This window comes from Anoplolepis gracilipes, chromosome 14 (assembly GCF_047496725.1).
Source record: "Anoplolepis gracilipes chromosome 14, ASM4749672v1, whole genome shotgun sequence".
Taxonomy (NCBI): domain Eukaryota; kingdom Metazoa; phylum Arthropoda; class Insecta; order Hymenoptera; family Formicidae; genus Anoplolepis; species Anoplolepis gracilipes.
In genome coordinates this window covers 622,051-643,858 of record NC_132983.1, presented here as the reverse complement: position 1 = coordinate 643,858, position 21,808 = coordinate 622,051, and the positions used below count along the sequence as shown (strand labels likewise).

General features: G+C 30.7%; 1 protein-coding gene across 5 annotated transcripts; it reads right to left on the bottom strand.

The window, feature by feature from the left end:
- Positions 1-213: 213 nt before the first annotated feature.
- LOC140673293 (putative sodium-dependent multivitamin transporter) lies at positions 214-19,057 on the bottom strand. 5 transcript variants are annotated; one of them, XM_072906173.1, is made up of 11 exons: positions 17,935-19,057; positions 17,557-17,604; positions 5,607-5,893; positions 4,381-4,503; positions 4,036-4,257; positions 3,611-3,951; positions 3,412-3,531; positions 2,976-3,193; positions 2,546-2,763; positions 2,121-2,377; positions 214-2,033 (listed from the first exon to the last, which is right to left on the bottom strand). In XM_072906173.1, the coding sequence occupies exons 4-11, from the start codon at positions 4,498-4,500 to the stop codon at positions 1,724-1,726; spliced, it is 1,806 nt and encodes a 601-aa protein (XP_072762274.1). In that variant the 5' UTR covers positions 4,501-4,503; positions 5,607-5,893; positions 17,557-17,604; positions 17,935-19,057; the 3' UTR covers positions 214-1,723. The 5 variants fall into 5 exon arrangements, with proteins under 5 accessions (XP_072762274.1, XP_072762275.1, XP_072762277.1 ...); XM_072906174.1 differs by lacking the exons at positions 5,607-5,893; positions 17,557-17,604; positions 17,935-19,057 and adding an exon at positions 5,171-5,456; XM_072906176.1 differs by lacking the exons at positions 5,607-5,893; positions 17,557-17,604; positions 17,935-19,057 and adding an exon at positions 5,249-5,456.
- Positions 19,058-21,808: the final 2,751 nt, after the last annotated feature.

Sequence of the window (21,808 nt, the reverse complement as noted above, 5' to 3'; positions counted from 1 at the left end):
CGATCTCACTTGGTTATTGATTATAACTAAAAATTATAATACTATCTATACTATAATATATATTATATTATAAAATAATATCGTTCATGTTTTTATTTCTTAATTAAATAACAATTAATTAAATAACAATTACAACTCGGCATGGTATTATGTACAATAACAATTGTTTTTTTAATATAATAAAAATTATTTATTTAAACAAATACTGCACTCTTGATACATGTTACTTTATGTATAAACATAAATGATTATGTTTTGTTAATTCTTTAAGTACCAATCTTTATCATAATCATATATTTTTCTGAATGTTGATAATATATATTTACATAACACTATATAACAATGTTAATAAATATCACTCTCTTGTAAATCTATTAAATACAATTTCTAAAATTTGTGTCTCTTTTTCAAGACCTTAAAATTATGGTTGATTATTTTAAATACTATTAGTAGCAAGAACAATAAAATCGGTATAAATAAATACAACTGTTACAATTACATTATTGTACAGAAATAATGCTGCCCTGGCTTAACAATTCTATCTTGAATTTATAAAGTCTTGTTAAAATTTTTAAACAGCTATACTTAAACAACACCAAGCATATAATATATTTAAATCCTTTTCTCCAGAAATTTTATTATTACAACCGCTATTACATGAATAATGATAATACATGAATATGATAGTGATGATAATGATGATACTAATTTCAAAAACTTTTTTTCTATTATCTAAAATATTGTCAAAATACCCTAAGAAATAGCTCTCTTTCAAGTACATTTATGTTTTTATGTAAAAGGAACTAAACTTTTCTATCATTTGCACGCACATAAAAATGTTTCATAACAAAATTATAGTACACTGTATGCAAACTGTATTTTGTGTTCAAAAATTCTATTCATGAAAAGTAAAAACTGGCAGTGCAAATATAGTATGGAAGACATTCGTTGCAATACAATACACAAAATTATCTAGTTTTATAAAAAAGTTATAAATATAAAAAAAAAGAAATAACCTAGCAAATATAAGAGCCACGCGTAATAGTAATAAATGCAAGTAATATATATATATATTATTAAGAGTAAAAAAGTTCAACTTATTTAATATACGTTTCGGTTTTTTCGGGCCATATTCATTACAAATTAGCACAAATTAATAAAAGTTGCTAATCTGAGGACATAACGTAATGTATGAACCAGATTTCTATATATTATATATATGAATATAAACACACACACAGAAATCTGTGATATAAATATATTTAATTATATTTTCTAAGAATTTTCTATTTCATACATTAGGTTATTTCTTCCTAATGTCATTTTTTATTAATTCGAAGATGGCTCGAAGAAAATCAAAACGTATACATGATATCAAATAAGTTGAATTTTTTTTACTCTTAATATGTTATTTGCGTTTATTACGCGTAGTTCTTATTTGCCCAGTTTACTTATTTTTATTTGTATTTACACGAAAGAGCTTTAATTTTAGACAAAGATAAAAAATTATGTTAAAAATATTAAATATAAGTGAATTTTCTCACAGTAAATTACCTACACAAGTCAAAGATAAGATTTACTAAAATCCAACGTTCAAAATAATCATAATATTATTGTCTTATAAATACGATGATGAAAAATGCTTTTTAATTTTTATGTTTTCTTCCCACATACTTGCCTGATACGGAATGTCTAATGCTTATTAATCTTTTTAGATCTTAAATTAAAGTTTTGTACACATTTTATCATCACTGTCCTTCTGGTGGATTGTTTTGCTAAAAGAATACTTTTTCTCTAATGCATAATTTGCTATATCATTGAGTTCTTCATCTTTACGTCGCCTATAACGTATACGTCGTGCTATCACAGGAAAGAATAAATTAGGATCCAATTTGTCATTTTGATCTTTGATAAACAAACGAGACAGGCCACTGATAATTAGGCCAACGATGAACGTTATTAAAAATCCAAGAGGAGCATACCACATGTATGAAATACGATACAAATAAAAATACGAACTATCACCAGTGCTTCTGAAAAAAAAATATAACAGTTCTTTAAGACGCTAACATCTTAGATACATAGATTAAGTAATTTTAGCTCACTTGGAAATTACTCACTTGGAAAAGTGTGTGACGTTTTGTGAAACGGATACTGTTATGTTTGCGAGAGTATTATGTATATCACAGCCTTCGACAGTCGTTGATAACATAGGTGGCATCGGACGCGGTTGACCAAAAGCCATCCAAAACACAAACGTAAGCGCGGTAACACAACTAATTATCACACCGCCTTCCGTCGCCGATTCGGTGCCCATGCCAAGCGTGAAAACACCTAATAATGGTCCACCAACTACTCCAAAAATAGTTAAGCCTGCCTATGATAATACACGTACCGTTAATAACAAATTTAAATGCATTTATGAATAAATAATAATAAATAAATTATATTTATAATAGTTTTATATTAACAAATAAATTAAATTTTTATTGGCTTAATTTCTTGTGATTTCCTTTGTAATTTCATGATTTTTTTCTCGACTTACTTGAAGTACTCCGCCCAATAATTGTGCTAAAAATGCCAAAGCAATGGAAATAATGCCAAACATAAAAGCAAGCACTTTAGCAATAGAGGTTGACTTTGTAGAAGACAATTCACGACCTGTACACTTTCTATATATAGGTTTCATATAATCCTCTAATGTTACTGCTGCTAAAGAATTTAACGCTGCAGAAATTGTGCTAAGCCCTGCACTAAATATACCTAGAAATATGTTAAATATTCCAGATTAACACTGTAATTATTTCTAATATTGTTTTAAAATTATTATTTAAAATTTTTTTAGATATTTCTATTCTTATTAAATGCCTTTATTTTTATAATTATTTTAATTTCTGTAATTGTAATTTCTAAAGAAGTTACTAAGACTTTAAAACAAAATACGTGATAAAAATACGTCCTCAGAAATATATTACCTGCAATAAAGAGACCTGGCAAACCAGGTATATTAGACATCGTGTCCATAACATATAGTGGCATAAGCATATCAGGTGAAGAAATTCTTCCCTGACGAGTTGGATCACAAGTGTGATATTTACTATATATTGCCAATCCTGAGAAACAAGTTGTGAGTGAAAGAACTGATAGAATAGGCCAAGATAACCACAAGGCTTTTTGTGAAGCCTGTATATTTCTAAAATAAAATTTGTTTAATATTAAATAAAAAAAAATTAATTTTATTAATAAAAGAGAAGTTTAAAAAAAATATTTAATAAAATAAATAAGATAAAAACAAAGATTATTTAATATGTTATATATAATTTACACTAACATATACACTAAATTATTAAAATTTTAATATAATTATTAATTTAGTGTGTGCCACTTAAATCACTATGCTAAAAAACTTACTTCACAGTTAATGAACGTTGTATTTGTACTTGGTTTACTCCATAAATTGATAAAAATGTACCTAAACCACCAATGATAAGAGACCACCAGGTATGCCTTACTGTTGGATCGGCAGAAATGCTGTAATAAGAATATGAATAGATGTGATAAAATATTACAATTCAACAATAAACAATTAATAGAAGAGCAAATACAATACCTATCAAATTCGATTCGATGCCCTTGCTTTGCTATGTTCCATATCTCTTTTAAACTTCCAGTTTCATTCGCAGCTATGCCAATAACAACAAAGACTGCAGCAAACATAAGTAAAGCTTGAAATACATCTGTTATCAGAACGGCCTTAATGCCGCCTATACTCGAATAAAAGGCACAGACGAGGCCGATAATAATAATACTGGCGGTTTTAGAAATTCCCGTTGTTGCTTCCAAAGCTAAAGAAGGAGCATAAAGTACCACCCCTGAGTACAATAGCAGTTGAACCCAATAAACAAAACTAGCCATCATCCTAGTTTTTACTCCAAAACGTTTTTCTAAGTACTAAAATAAATAATACTTTCAAATGTGTAATAACGATTCACAATTATCATAACTATAGCAATATTTATTAAATTTTGCACAAACCTCATAAGCGCTGGTTGCTTGTAATTTGAAGAAAACTGGTAAGAATCCATAGCATACAATTGGAGTACCTATTAAGTACGATATGTTTATTACAACAAACTGTGTTCCATATGTATAATTTTCAGCGGATACTCCAAGCAATGTGATAGCAGACATGAAAGATACCACTAAAGCAACGGCAACAGGTACAATGCCCATTGATCGACTTGCAATAAAATATTCCTGTAAAACATATATTATTGTATTGTAACAAAACGTTTGAAGAGAGTCATTTTAGTTTTGAAAAAACCTTCCTCAAAAAAAAAAAAGAAAAAAAAAAAACAACAATATTCGTTTACCACATACCTCCATTGTTTTCTGACGTCCTCCGCTGAATCTGTAATAAATACCAATTCCAACACTTATGCACAGCATAATTGCTATAACCAGATAATCGGCCCATTGTAAGGTTTTTATTTCTGCCATATTCTATAAAGTATCAAATTAAAGTTATAATTAAAATATTGTTTAACTTGAAAAAAGAATATATATATATATATACATATAACCTTTCTTTTTTTATAAATTATATTTATATGAAATGTATAAATGTGACTTAATAGATATATATAAAATAAATATAAAATTCTTAATTAAAAGATCGGCTATAGAATTATTCGTTAGACGTTTTATAAAATGTAAAATCTAAAATTGATATAAAGTTGCACATAATTTTTATTTCAACACATACTGCGCACAATATTTTTCAATTTATATTTATACTTGGTCTGAAATAATATTTATAAAAGCTGAATGCTTTAATCAAGAGGAACATATCTTGTAGCATTGAAAACTCAAGTATATAATACATAATATATGCACATATTACATTTTTATAATCTCATATATACTTTTTAAATATAATCCAGTGTTAATCTAGTGATGATATTCAACGACTTTACAAAACAATAAAGCACATTATTAAATCTACCGTTATCCGACAATCGTGTCAAATTATCTCTTGTTTAATTTACTTGCTTTATTGACTCTTTCAATTGACACGTAAATTCCTCCGCGACAATCTAGCTATGATATTGCGATATACTTTTTTTTTTTTTTTATAACATACATAAGACTGAACAAGTAGTAAACTCACTTTACAGACCACGTAACAACTTTACCACAGTATAATAATGTGACTTTACTAAATTATTAGCTCGTTACATGTACATACGTACGATAGTGCCACACTCAATTATTGCAATCTATTTATGTCAGATCACTCGTAAAGTCGATGACGCAACATGTATTTTTCTCGATTGTATTTGATAACATAAAACGTCAAGGAAACTTGAGTATCTCGTACTCGTCGATCGCACCCCGTATCCGTCCATCTCGCCGTTCGATCGCATCAACGATTACGTAAAACTGTCATTGCTCGATCACGCCGAAAGCTGATACGCGGGACGCGGGACGCGGGACGCGGGACGCGAGACGCGGGACGCAAACGTCATGCCGGAATCCGGAATACACAAAATGCGAATTTGGAATTTTTAGTATAATTAGCCGGTCACAAAATGTCAAAGACTTACCGCTCGATAGAAATATCAGTCACAATGTATCTGCTGTGCGAGTCAAAGAGCAATAAAACGTAACGCGAGAGATTATTCCTCTTCTCTAGTAGACGGACGTCTCGCGCACACTTTGCACGATGGTTAGACCGGTTCTGCCATTGAATGAATCGTGAAGAGTGAAGAGTGAAGAATGAAGAGTTCGATGTTCGATGTTCGGTGTGTGCGCTCTGCTCTCTGTTCTCTGCTCGTCTACACTTCTGCAGTCGGTAGCGCCATCAAGAATGGATTTAAAAAAGCTGATCCTCCTAGGGAATCAGAAGAGTTCGAAAAGTAAATCTTGTAAATTAGATAATTAATGATTTTTGTAATACGCTTTTTAATTTTCTATCTTGCGAAGGAAAAAAATAATTAGGTTTATATAAATTTATAATAATAATAATAATAATAATAATAAAAATAAAAATAATAATAATAATAATAATAATAATAATATTTGTACATTACTAAATGTTCTAAAAAGATGAATGATAAAATTCAATTTTAAGATATAATAGGTATGTTCCAATATATACTGCCAGCATTAAAAATCTATAATTTGTAAAAACTATAGATTTTTAATACTGAGAGTGTATACCAGAACATATCCAATATCATATGATTTATTGTATTCAATAATAAAATATATATATATATATATATATATATATATATATATATATAGAGAGAGAGAGAGAGAGAGAGTTATTAAAATATTAAATAAAAACACAAAATTTAAAAAAAATGAAGAATTCAAGCATGAGATTTCTAAATAAATTTTTCATTTCAGGGATGAGGAATTTAATAAAATGTAATGTGAATTCCATTCAATGCCTATTTCTGATACAGTACGGAATGCATTTAATGACCGAATTCCTATAAGCTCGTGAATTGTGAATCATATAATTCATTACATGAATTTTTTAAAATAAATTAAATAAATTTTTAAATAAATTAGACCTAAAAGTCAGAGTTTATATTATTACAAAAAGTTTTATGCAATTTTTCTATGGCATACAAAATAGAATACAATAAAGGTAATATTAATAAAAAGAGAAAATAAATAATGATTTTTTATTTCATGCAAAAATATATTCCGATAAGGTATTCTAATATTATTAACAATGATTACATATCTTCTCGAAATGATTTTAATATCAATTAGAACAATATATTATTAAAAAAGAATATATATTATAATAAAAAGATATATTATATATATATATATATATATATATATATATATATATATATATATATAAGATATAATATAGAAATAGGAAAAAAGAAGATAATAGTTATATAATTTTTATATTCAAGAATATTTTATTTCTCTATACGTATTAGAGTTTTTCATTTTTTCAAACTTTTCTTTTTGTCTGAAAGTTCTAAGTACGCTGTTGTAGTATTAATGCTAATTATAATGCTATTACCAAAGATTTTGTATTGTACGCATGCAGTTAGAAATGGAATCTTCTCTGCATTGTAATTATAACGACTGTGTTTAAACCATTTATACGTGACGAATTATGCTGACGTATTACCAGTTGATGGCTAGCATTCACATTACTCTTTCACAAGGGTCGATTGAGGCCAAAAATTCAAAGAAGAAGAAGAATTATGCTGACAATGAGCCAGGCTAAATAACTCGATATAATCCAGACTTCTTATATATATTACAATCTAGAAGAATATAATTTCTAGAAATATGAAAATTGAATAATAACTTTGAAATTAATTCATATATAATTGACATATAATAATTTAAAAATTCATATAGTGTATGATTTGTTATACTTAATATAATCAATATCTATTTTAAGAAAGTGCTTCTAGTTATCTTACACACATTTACATCTAGACTTTACTTTTCGAAAATATAACTCTCCTACGCCGTAAAGATAAGATGAGATACTAATCACGAGGTTTAAAACATATCTAAATGATTACAGATATCGACAAATGTAAAATTATCAAGAAATCTCACTATTATAAAGACGATAATGCATTTAAAGAAGATAATCTACATAATCAATTTATGTAAACGCGTGAGGCATTATGTGTGAAAAGGTCACGAAAGTCCACTGCGTTAAAATAATTAAGTAGTCTGTGCAAGGAAGTCGCAAATGTTATCGAAAAACTTGTAAATACAAACTCTGGAAGGAACGCCATTTGAAATACATTTTCATGAATGTTTCATTTTTTGTTGATGTAAGCGATTGCATCTTAACGTTTTTCGTATTATCGTGCAGTATTTTTTCGTTTACTTTTAAGAACACGTTTATAGTACAAACATTAATTGTGAATAAAAAGAATATGCATTTTGTATTGGTCTTTTATACTTTTAAAACCCTCAAAAATTTCTCTAACAGTGAATTATTTAGGAGAATATGTTTCGAGAAGAGAAAAAGAAAGAGAGAGAGAGAGAGAGAGAGAGAGAGAGAGAGAGAGAGAGAGAGAGAGAAAGAGAGAGAGAGAGAGAATATATAAATAATGCAGTTCATGATTAGTAATTTATGATCAGTAATTTATTTTTTTAATAGGCTCGAAAATTCATCTGATTGTGAGTTATTAAAAAAATATATTTTGCAAAAAGATCAGTAGGGAAATGGCGGGTAGTCTCGAACAGCGGATAACGCTGGACATTTTAATATCTCTAGTATTAAACTGCGTAAAAAAACAAATAACACTTTAAAACATGTCTGTCTCAGCACATTAATAATTGCAGTACGCTAAACGGATCAGATGTTGTAATCCCAGTTTTATTCCCGTTAAGAGTGATATTATGACGCCCATCAAATTTTGTCGATGCTTATTGTTCATTAAATGTAAGTGCTATTGCATGTCTTAATGATTTTAATATTAACAATTAAATATGATTTAAGATTCTTATATATTTAATTAATTCTTTTTACATTACACAAATTAATTAATAATAAATATATTAGATCAAGTCAATCGGGTATGTATCCCGAATATTAATATGACGAGTACCTCCGGACATATTTAACTTTAAATTATAAAAATAATACATTTTATAGTTGTAATTATCAGTTTATACTATTTCAATGTACTAAATGACACGAATGTATTTATTTTAGACACAATTATAATTATTAATAAATTATATATACATATATACATCGCCTTATTCATATATAGATGAATTTGTTGTAAAAAGTAAAGCTACTAAAGATATTACTAAACAATGTAAAACAAAACAAAACAATCAAAATTTTTTTTATTAAGATGAACATTAAGACACTCATCAATGTATTGCTTGCGAAGAAACCTTCGAAGAAAACTGGATCCAATGTAATAAATACAAAAAATGGGCACAGGAAGAATGTGTAGACATTGAGCCTTCAAATATATATTTTTATTGTGATGTTTGTAAGAACAAAAAACGAATAGATAATTGTTGAAACATATGTCCGGAGAGAGTACTCGCCATTTTTTGACTGCTCGAAAATATAGGAGCAATAAGTAATTGATTTTTTTTTTTCTAAGATAGTTTAAGAAAAATGTTCTATTTTTTGTTTATAATAAATCAAAAAAGTACAAAGTTTATTTTGCAAAAGAATAATTTAATTAAAATCTGTTGATTATATGTATATTATTTTATGCGTTTTATTCAAGTGTCCGAGGCTACCCGCTTTTCTGCTAATACAGTTCACGAGCGGTAATCTATCTTAAAATGATCGAAAATTCTCTTTTGAATCTAACGAGTTACTAGGAGAATATATTTTGCGAAGAGGTATGCGATATTTCGCAAAAGGTAAGGCAACTAGATCCGAGGTATACGTGAAAGAAACTGTGCTGATTGGTTGGATCGCGAACCAATAGGAAACTGTTGTGCTTTCTATTGGTCCACGATCTAACCAATCAGCGCGAATTATTTCACGTATATACTAGCCATCGGTTAACGTCCTTCCCACGGACTTTAGCAATACCTCTTTGTGAAATATATTCTCCTAGTAACTCGTTAGATTCTTCTAATCATTCAGAAGTGAATTTTCGAACATTTTAAGATATATTACTGTTCGTGAACTGCATTTTACGACTCGCTGCCAAAATATGTTCTCCTAATTAATTATTCAGAGGTGAATTTTCGAAGATATTCAAAGACAAGAATATCATTGCTTATCGTGAAATGCATAATTACATATCCCTTTATGAAATAGATTCTCCTAATAAATCAGATAAATTTTGGGGATTATTAAAAAACCTGTGTTCCTGTTCATTGCATCTATGTAACTTTTTATATCACGGCAATATTTACCAGCATATGTTAATGAATAAATTTTTTATACGAATGCCGCACAATTAGCTATTTAAAACAGCGATTTAGCTATTATAAAAATAATTGCTCTACACGATTATTAAATGATGTATGTGTTTATATTATCAATATATAATTATATTTTATTTTACCTATTGACCAAGATATTTTTTTGTAATTTGAGATTTTTTAAATTGTAATGTATTAAGTAATATATGTGACATAAAATTACTCGCATGTATAATGTATTACGCGTGCTTCGTAATATTCTTTCTTTCAAAAGAGAGAAGAAGAAAATGTTTCACGTTATGTGAAAATCAAATATCACATCAAAATATTAACCGATGTGAACCTGGCGCCCGACTTTATGAAAAAAAAAAATTAATAATATAGTCCGTTTGTACGTCGTTTGTACCTGTTTGTACCACACTTTTTTTCGTTTGTACCTCAACCGGTTCGAAAATAAAAAATAATCAAAAAATGGCCAGCGCTCGACTTTAAGATATTTTAATTTCATTAATGCCATTCGATAGAGAATCGTTTGTACCTGTTTGTACCTCTTTTCAAATCGTTTGTACCTCAACCGGTTCGGAAATACGGCCATTTTTAGTTTTAGAGTAACGCTATACCGGTATTTCCGCTATTTTTTTAGATATCGCGAAACGGCCAACGGGGTTCGATAGAGAATCGTTTGTACCTGTTTGTACCTTTTTTCAAATCGTTTGTACCTCAACCGGTTCGGAAATACGGCCATTTTTAGTTTTAGAGTAACGCTATACCGGTATTTCCGCTATTTTTTTAGATATCGCGAAACGGCCAACGGGGTTCGAAAGAGAATCGTTTGTACCTGTTTGTACCTTTTTTCAAATCGTTTGTACCTCAACCGGTTCGGAAATACAGCGATTTTCGTGTTTTGAAATTAACGCTAAACTCGAATTTCCGCTATTTTTTTAGATATCGCGAAACGGCCAACGGGGTTCGATAGAGAATCGTTTGTACCTGTTTGTACCTTTTTTCAAATCGTTTGTACCTCAACCGGTTCGGAAATACGGCCATTTTTAGTTTTAGAGTAACGCTATACCGGTATTTCCGCTATTTTTTTAGATATCGCGAAACGGCCAACGGGGTTCGAAAGAGAATCGTTTGTACCTGTTTGTACCTCTTTTCATTTCGTTTGTACCTCAACCGGTTCGGAAATACAGCGATTTTCGAGTTTTGAAATTAACGCTAAACTCGTATTTCCGCTATTTTTTTAGATATCGCGAAACGGCCAACGGGGTTCGATAGAGAATCGTTTGTACCTGTTTGTACCTTTTTTCAAATCGTTTGTACCTCAACCGGTTCGGAAATACGGCCATTTTTAGTTTTAGAGTAACGCTATACCGGTATTTCCGCTATTTTTTTAGATATCGCGAAACGGCCAACGGGGTTCGAAAGAGAATCGTTTGTACCTGTTTGTACCTCTTTTCATTTCGTTTGTACCTCAACCGGTTCGGAAATACAGCGATTTTCGAGTTTTGAAATTAACGCTAAACTCGTATTTCCGCTATTTTTTTAGATATCGCGAAACGGCCAACGGGGTTCGATAGAGAATCGTTTGTACCTGTTTGTACCTTTTTTCAAATCGTTTGTACCTCAACCGGTTCGGAAATACGGCCATTTTTAGTTTTAGAGTAACGCTATACCGGTATTTCCGCTATTTTTTTAGATATCGCGAAACGGCCAACGGGGTTCGAAAGAGAATCGTTTGTACCTGTTTGTACCTCTTTTCATTTCGTTTGTACCTCAACCGGTTCGGAAATACAGCGATTTTCGAGTTTTGAAATTAACGCTAAACTCGTATTTCCGCTATTTTTTTAGATATCGCGAAACGGCCAACGGGGTTCGATAGAGAATCGTTTGTACCTGTTTGTACCTTTTTTCAAATCGTTTGTACCTCAACCGGTTCGGAAATACGGCCATTTTTAGTTTTAGAGTAACGCTATACCGGTATTTCCGCTATTTTTTTAGATATCGCGAAACGGCCAACGGGGTTCGAAAGAGAATCGTTTGTACCTGTTTGTACCTCTTTTCATTTCGTTTGTACCTCAACCGGTTCGGAAATACAGCGATTTTCGAGTTTTGAAATTAACGCTAAACTCGTATTTCCGCTATTTTTTTAGATATCGCGAAACGGCCAACGGGGTTCGATAGAGAATCGTTTGTACCTGTTTGTACCTTTTTTCAAATCGTTTGTACCTCAACCGGTTCGGAAATACGGCCATTTTTAGTTTTAGAGTAACGCTATACCGGTATTTCCGCTATTTTTTTAGATATCGCGAAACGGCCAACGGGGTTCGAAAGAGAATCGTTTGTACCTGTTTGTACCTCTTTTCATTTCGTTTGTACCTCAACCGGTTCGGAAATACAGCGATTTTCGAGTTTTGAAATTAACGCTAAACTCGTATTTCCGCTATTTTTTTAGATATCGCGAAACGGCCAACGGGGTTCGATAGAGAATCGTTTGTACCTGTTTGTACCTTTTTTCAAATCGTTTGTACCTCAACCGGTTCGGAAATACGGCCATTTTTAGTTTTAGAGTAACGCTATACCGGTATTTCCGCTATTTTTTTAGATATCGCGAAACGGCCAACGGGGTTCGAAAGAGAATCGTTTGTACCTGTTTGTACCTCTTTTCATTTCGTTTGTACCTCAACCGGTTCGGAAATACAGCGATTTTCGAGTTTTGAAATTAACGCTAAACTCGTATTTCCGCTATTTTTTTAGATATCGCGAAACGGCCAACGGGGTTCGATAGAGAATCGTTTGTACCTGTTTGTACCTTTTTTCAAATCGTTTGTACCTCAACCGGTTCGGAAATACGGCCATTTTTAGTTTTAGAGTAACGCTATACCGGTATTTCCGCTATTTTTTTTAGATATCGCGAAACGGCCAACGGGGTTTGATAGAGAATCGTTTGTACCTGTTTGTACCTTTTTTCAAATCGTTTGTACCTCAACCGGTTCGGAAATACGACCATTTTTAGTTTTAGAGTAACGCTATACCGATATTTCCGCTATTTTTTTAGATATCGCGAAACGGCCAACGGGGTTCGATAGAGAATCGTTTGTACCTGTTTGTACCTTTTTTCAAATCGTTTGTCCTCAACCGGTTCGGAAATACGACCATTTTTAGTTTTAGAGTAACGCTATACCGATATTTCCGCTATTTTTTTAGATATCGCGAAACGGCCAACGGGGTTCGAAAGAGAATCGTTTGTACCTGTTTGTACCTCTTTTCATTTCGTTTGTACCTCAACCGGTTCGGAAATACGGCCATTTTTAGTTTTAGAGTAACGCTATACCGGTATTTCCGCTATTTTTTTAGATATCGCGAAACGGCCAACGGGGTTCATTTCTTTATAATAAAGATATATAATTTATAATGAATTATAAATGTAATTATATATATATATAAAATAACGTTAACTCTAAAACTAAAAATAGTGGTATTTCCGAACCGGTTGAGGTACAAACGATTTGAAAAAAGGTACAAACAGGTACAAACGATTCTCTATCGAACCCCGTTGGCCGTTTCGCGATATCTAAAAAAATAGCGGAAATATCGGTATAGCGTTACTCTAAAACTAAAAATGGTCGTATTTCCGAACCGGTTGAGGTACAAACGATTTGAAAAAAGGTACAAACAGGTACAAACGATTCTCTATCGAACCTCGTTGGCCGTTTTGCGATATCTAAAAAAATAGCGGAAATACGAGTTTAGCGTTAATTTCAAAACTCGAAAATCGCTGTATTTCCGAACCGGTTGAGGTACAAACGATTTGAAAAGAGGTACAAACAGGTACAAACGATTCTCTATCGAACCCCGTTGGCCGTTTCGCGATATCTAAAAAAATAGCGGAAATATCGGTATAGCGTTACTCTAAAACTAAAAATGGTCGTATTTCCGAACCGGTTGAGGTACAAACGATTTGAAAAAAGGTACAAACAGGTACAAACGATTCTCTATCGAACCTCGTTGGCCGTTTTGCGATATCTAAAAAAATAGCGGAAATATCGGTATAGCGTTACTCTAAAACTAAAAATGGTCGTATTTCCGAACCGGTTGAGGTACAAACGATTTGAAAAAAGGTACAAACAGGTACAAACGATTCTCTATCGAACCTCGTTGGCCGTTTTGCGATATCTAAAAAAATAGCGGAAATACGAGTTTAGCGTTAATTTCAAAACTCGAAAATCGCTGTATTTCCGAACCGGTTGAGGTACAAACGATTTGAAAAGAGGTACAAACAGGTACAAACGATTCTCTATCGAACCCCGTTGGCCGTTTCGCGATATCTAAAAAAATAGCGGAAATACGAGTTTAGCGTTAATTTCAAAACTCGAAAATCGCTGTATTTCCGAACCGGGTGAGGTACAAACGAAATGAAAAGAGGTACAAACAGGTACAAACGATTCTCTTTCGAACCCCGTTGGCCGTTTCGCGATATCTAAAAAAATAGCGGAAATACCGGTATAGCGTTACTCTAAAACTAAAAATGGCCGTATTTCCGAACCGGTTGAGGTACAAACGATTTGAAAAAAGGTACAAACAGGTACAAACGATTCTCTATCGAACCCCGTTGGCCATTTCGCGATATCTAAAAAAATAGCGGAAATATCGGTATAGCGTTACTCTAAAACTAAAAATGGTCGTATTTCCGAACCGGTTGAGGTACAAACGATTTGAAAAAAGGTACAAACAGGTACAAACGATTCTCTATCAAACCCCGTTGGCCGTTTCGCGATATCTAAAAAAAATAGCGGAAATACCGGTATAGCGTTACTCTAAAACTAAAAATGGCCGTATTTCCGAACCGGTTGAGGTACAAACGATTTGAAAAAAGGTACAAACAGGTACAAACGATTCTCTATCGAACCCCGTTGGCCGTTTCGCGATATCTAAAAAAATAGCGGAAATACCGGTATAGCGTTACTCTAAAACTAAAAATGGCCGTATTTCCGAACCGGTTGAGGTACAAACGATTTGAAAAAAGGTACAAACAGGTACAAACAATTCTCTATCGAACCCCGTTGGCCGTTTCGCGATATCTAAAAAAATAGCGGAAATATCGGTATAACGTTACTCTAAAACTAAAAATGGTCGTATTTCCGAACCGGTTGAGGTACAAACGATTTGAAAAGAGGTACAAACAGGTACAAACGATTCTCTATCGAATGGCATTATTGAAATTAAAATATCTTAAAGTCGAGCGCTGGCCATTTTTTGATTATTTTTTATTTCCGAACCGGTTGAGGTACAAACAAAAAAAAGTGTGGTACAAACAGGTACAAACGACGTACAAACGAACTATATTATTAATTTTTTTTTTTCATAAAGTCGGGCGCCAGGTTCACATCGGTAAAATATTATCGTACATCGATTATCGATTGCAAGGTTACTGGTTTGAACGTATTGAAATTCTAATTTTCACAGACATAATATCTGTGTAATATATACATTTACGTAAACGACATAGTTTCTAATAAAGCATACTAGTCAAGAATTTTATACATTATTATAATATTAGAAAGGAAAATCAATAGTTATTGTTGAGTTCTAAATTGATAAAAATGTATGTGTAAATTTTAATTACAAATTAAAGTATAATAAATATTAAAAATATGTAATATTAACATTAATTAAACTTTAATATAAAGTATTGTCTAAAAGATTTAAATTTATAAAATTCTAAAGGTCTTCTTTGTATGCAGATAGAGCAGATTATTTGTGAATAAAAGATATGTAGAAAAGAAGCCAGACCTTGTACGATAACGCAAAAATTTCCAAGAGATACTATTGTCAGAAGAGAACAAAATATCTACACGTTTTGAAAAGTCCATTTACGATAACCAACGAAGATATAGAATATATATCTGATACATTCCTGAGCAATATGTTATTAATGTAGAGGCGTATTAAGACTCACAAAATACAGATTTATCTTATCTGTCGAAAGTACCATGCAATCCAAAACAAATAGTATTCATTTTTGACAGATAGACTTTAGTACACGTGAACACTGGAAGAATCCATTGATGGAATAGATTACCAAGTAAGTATTAATATTATATATAAATATTAGAATACATATATCTGAATTAAGATACGTAACATATATTGTATATTATACATTATGTATATAATATATATTATGTTCATAGTAATAACTTTATAAACTTATACAAATTTTTTAATTTAGTGGAGGTTTCGTGTCAAATGTCCAAGTTAACTTTACAACCAAGGAAGAGGCAAATGCACATTGCAAGAAAATGGATTAAGTAATATTAAATAATATATAAATAATATATAAAAATTGAGATTAGATACTAATGAAAAATTATCCTAAATATATATATTTGTTGCAAGAGTTTTTAATAAAGTTGCTAATAATTAGCTTGATGAAACCTATTTATTTAATTGAAACTTTAGTACGTTTATTTCAAGAGAGATTTACTTTATAACTGCAAGGTATAAATTGATTATAATCAATTTATACATTATTAAATTGATTATAATCAATTTATACCTTGCAGTTATAAAGTAAATCTCTCTTGAAATAAACGTACTAAAGTTTCAATTAAATAAATAGGTTTCATCAAGCTAATTATTAGTAACTTTTTGTGATAGCAAAGATAAGCACACAAATTGTAACCTATGTAAAAACTCTTGCAACAAATATATATATTTAGGATAATTTTTCATTAGTATCTAATCTCAATTTTTATATGTTATTTATATATTATTTAATATATTTATATGTTATTTTCAATATATTTTTTATATAGTTTTATTAATTTTTATTTCTCTAAACTAATTAATAGCTATACCAATAAAAACCGTCATTAAGTGAGATTTGGAAAGTCTTAAAAAATCAAAAATTTGCGATAATATACATATATTTTTTAGGCATTGTTGTGGTCAATATTGACCACGTACTTGTTCAGCCACTTAAACCTACTTTTACTCCTGGTTATACTCTGACTTTTACAAGCCAGAAATCGAAGACGAAGAATAACTTCTTCTACTGCCGGTTAATTATTACCGGTAGATAAGACGATTTATATTTTATTAAGATCGTGCGATATTATACGATCGTATTTTAAACATTTTACGTTATTCAGTCGTCAAGAGTCGCAAAAGACAAATAATCACACACATGTATACATACATAAAATATATTAGCATGCATATATATATTAACCTTCTGTCGGCGGGTCATTAAAGATCCAAATTTTTAAAACTGTTTTATAAAACTCATATGTATTTGAAATAAATGTCTCATCTATGTTTTGCAGAAAATTGACAAAAATATTATATGCTTCTATTTTTAAAATATTTTTCCTTTTCTTTCAATTTTTATATACAAATAGTATATATATTTAAACAAAAAGTTTAAAAATAATGAATTAAAAATTTAATATACAATTTTATCTTAAAATGTAATATGCATAATAAGAAATTTTTCTATGATTTATGAGCCAGAATCCATCATGTGCAAGTGGTCCCGCCATCCGAGGGTCAAAGCAATGGATTTATCTACTTATATCTCCAGCTACAAAAATCTCTACACAATCCGTTGCTTTAAAATAAAAATTTTTTATCACTCACCGACTCTGATACGCAACAGCGGAGTTGTCGACATTGATGCTACGTTGTCTGCAACAAACAAATATAATCCAAAATATAGCAGCGTTTAAAATAATTAATATCAAGAAATTATTATTGTACTCATTAAATTTTATATTCGATGTGTACAATAATAAACAGATATATGAATATACCTATAATTTTATAAATTCTATAAATAAATTTTATAAATATAATGCTATAAATTATAAAAAAAATATTTTTAAATAAAAACTTTTTTATTAACTTTTGATTTATATAAAGTTTTTCTCTCTGAGTTTCTTTTGTTAAAATTATTCAAATAAATAAACTAAATTAATTCGTGTATTACGCAATTAATATACAAATAATAATACTTACCCTAGGAGTGCTCCGCCGATGCAGGATGCCTCTCCTAGGACTCCTCCTCCTCTCAGATGTCAGGGTTGTCAGGATCTATTGTTCTATACGCGCGATATACTTTTTTTAATTTGTTTAAATCGCACAAAAGTAAAATCGCGCGATAGATTGACGGCACTCCCGAATTCGGAACGATTGAAAATCCTATTTCATCACGCGCGAGAATCATACTTGGAGTCGACAAGTCGGGCACGATCAAACTCCGAGCAAGAGTTAAGTCCGAAGCGAAAGAAGACGAAAGATTGAGGGAATCGATCGCAAATAGGGTTCGCTCGATTCTCTTTCGTACAGGTCCGCATCTCAGGCCGACTCAAACTCATTAGGCACGATTTCGGATGAACATATGTGTCTATCATACAGACAGTCCACATGATACGTCATAGGGCTGGTAGACGGATCAAGAGGAACACCCATTTCATGAATGTTCAACTATCTGAACATTTATCAAATGGATCGGACATCTTTACCGAGCGTAAATCATGACCTAAATCCTTCAGTCGACGTCCTCAATGCGATACGTATTGCTGGTAGACGGTGCGAGAAAAGGGGCCTATTAACGATTTATTCCAACTATCGATCGATCTCTAATCGGTTAGAACTGAAACCCGTTGTTGAAGCAGACCGTGCTCTCAACAACCGATTATCGAGCGTTAGCTCAATATTAACCGCGCGTTCATGTATCTTTCTATACTGAACCTACGTTTACCTACGCGGCCGGCGTTCACCTCAGTCGCGATACTGAGGCGTGTAAACGTTGTTGCCCAGTAAAAACTGACGATTGAAAAAACGCCAAATAAACGCCGATAAACGACATCGATTCGACATCTTCTTCAATCAATCATTTTTCACTGGAAAGCAACGCTGAGAGAATCCCAGTTAGTCGGCGTCAAATACGATCTCCGACAACATAATTTCGTGATCGAAAGTAGGAAATATGAATGAAAGCACAACCGCGATCGCGACAAAGCCGAGAAGAATGTCAAAAACAATATAACGCGCTATATGTCACCAAGGTCGAATGTTATTATTTTATTTCGGAATTATATTAGACGTATTTTAACATGTTAAGATTTATCCCGTAATATTGTATTATTATTACGTATTATCATCGCGAGAAATGTGTACGGCGCGTTCGACCTCGAGGTGACTGAACGCGAACGTGAGACGCACGTGCCGGCGCTGGTGCCGCAATAAAAGCACGTGCGCACACTATGCTCGCCGGAATCGGAATGAATGACTCACGGCTGTCACAAGTCACGTACGCTGTACACGCGGTCTCCCCTCTCTTATTACGGACTGCGTGACGTCAAAGAGAAAGGAGAGCATGCTCTTTCTCTCTCTCTCTCTCTCTCTTTTTTTTCTCTCTTCCGTGTGCTCAACAGTAACAAATACATGATACTATACTACGTGATAAAATTTAACGCATTAAAATATTACATGAAGTAATTCTAAAATAAATGTAAAATTCTGTAACTAAAATGATATTATTATTAAACATTTAACTCGTTATAAATCGTGTACCGGAAATATGCTATTACGTGTTAAATATAATGCCTAAGTAATTATCTAATCAAAGCAATTTAACTTATTGTTAGTGTAAAACTGTGTACGTCGATTCTATTTCTTTATCAGATTTATTATAATGAACACATTGTAATAAAAATTATTACAATGATGTTATCCATTATTTGTGAAAAATAGAAATCCTTTATTATAGACATAAGTAAAAGTATATCTATTAAACATAACTGAAAGTAATTTGTCAAATATTATATTATATTAAATAAATATTTTCTCTCTCGTTGTAACTAATTATTCCTTATATATTACACGTGTGTTTGTCTCTTTTTCTATCAGAAAAAGAAAAAGAGAGAGAGAGAGAGAGAGAGAAGGACAAATATCTTATTACAATGTTCTAAAATTATTCCCAAAAATAAATTTATTAAATACAATTTTATGTTTTAATAATATTTATTAAAAAAATATTTTTATTATATATGTATATAATATGTATATGTATGTGTTTATTATAGATTTTTCTATTTATAATTTATAATTTCGTTTAAAATGTAAATTTTGATCTCAATTATGTAATTTATAAAAAAAATTTAGTACAATTTTAATAAATTTTTAGTAAAATTCTTTATTAATTATGTAATAACTAACAATATAATTAACAAGTGTTTTACATGAATTAGAAAATATGTTTGAGAATAAATTATGAATTTTTATAATAGTAATTAAATTTTTATAATTATTAAATGTGCTTCGAATGTCTAAATATTTTTATTGTTATAAAATGATAATAATTAAATTTCGCGCTCAAGTTGTTTTCCAATTATTAGAAATTATTTGAAACGTGTATTATATAATTAAATTACGTATATTATACAATTAAATATTTACTGCCGTCGATTTATTTATTAATCATGTACATTCCTGAAATTTAAATCGCGATATATCTTCTAATTTAATTGTTAGATTAAGATTCGACTTTATCCATTTTTTTCTTGAGAAAGTCTTAGAAAATGAAAAATCCAAGTTCTCATAATTGAGAGAGACGCTGAATGTATTATACTTTGTAATGAGTTGTAATTGTTCGTAACACACTTTCCCCCTGAAAAAGAAACAAAAAAGCGGTCCCACGTGCGTCTAAAAAAAATTTTAAAGATTAATAAAGTTTTTTATACACAGAATCACTTTATCTTTTTTTTAATATAAATAAATTATAAAGATAAATGTATGGATAGTTCTTATAAGATTAATTATAAATATAATATAAAATTATTATAATTGTATTCATCAGCTTGGCTTGTTTTATTTATCTACATATTTTCCGTTTTAAATTTATAATTTCAATGGTATACTATAGTACCTGTTTGGTAATTCTGGGAAAAGATCTCAATAATTGCTGATAATTAATTATGATACAGTTAAGCGCGCGCGAGATCAGTTATACGTATCTTTTTATCCTCGAAAGTTCGTCTGACTTATTGAGTTAATAAAAGAATATATTTTGCAAAGACATCAATAATGCAGTTCACTAGCAATAATTCATTTCTGAATGACTAGGAGAATATATTTCGCGAAGAAGTATTCGTCTGAATTATTAGGAAAATATATTTTGCGAAGAGATCGGTAATACGTTCACGAGCGGTATAATGTATCCAAAAATGATTGAAAATTCGCTTTTGAATGATTAGGAGAATATATTTTGCGAAGAGGTATGCGATATTTCGCAAGAGGTGGAGCAACTAGGTCTGAGGTTTACGTAAAAGAAACTATGCTGATTGGTTGGATCGCGAATCAATAGGGAACAGTTGTGCTTTCTATTGGTCCACGATCTAACCAATCAGCGCGAATTATTTCACGTATATACTAACCATCGGTTAACGTCCTCCCCACGGACTTTAGCAATACCTCTTTGTGAAATATATTCTCCTAGTAACTCAGAAATAAAAATTTCTTTTTAAGCGTACTGTTCTCGTATAAATTGCATTATCGCGCGATCTCTCTTCGCAAAATATATTCTAATAATTCAAAGGCGAATTTTTTAATAGGATATACGAAGACATAATATAATGTTATTGTTCGTAATCATAATTATTATAGCATATCTCTCTGCGTAATATATTCTAATAATTCAAAAAAACGAATTCTTGATTATTGCTTCTGAACTACATTTACTTTATTTAGTAGAGGAATCGACAAAAGATCAAAGATAATCAGTAAAAGAATGTCAGTAATAGAACTGCTTTCACTTTTGCGAAACTTACCATCATTTTGTCACATCACAAAGAAAAATAAATCCAATACAAAAGAGAAAATGAACATA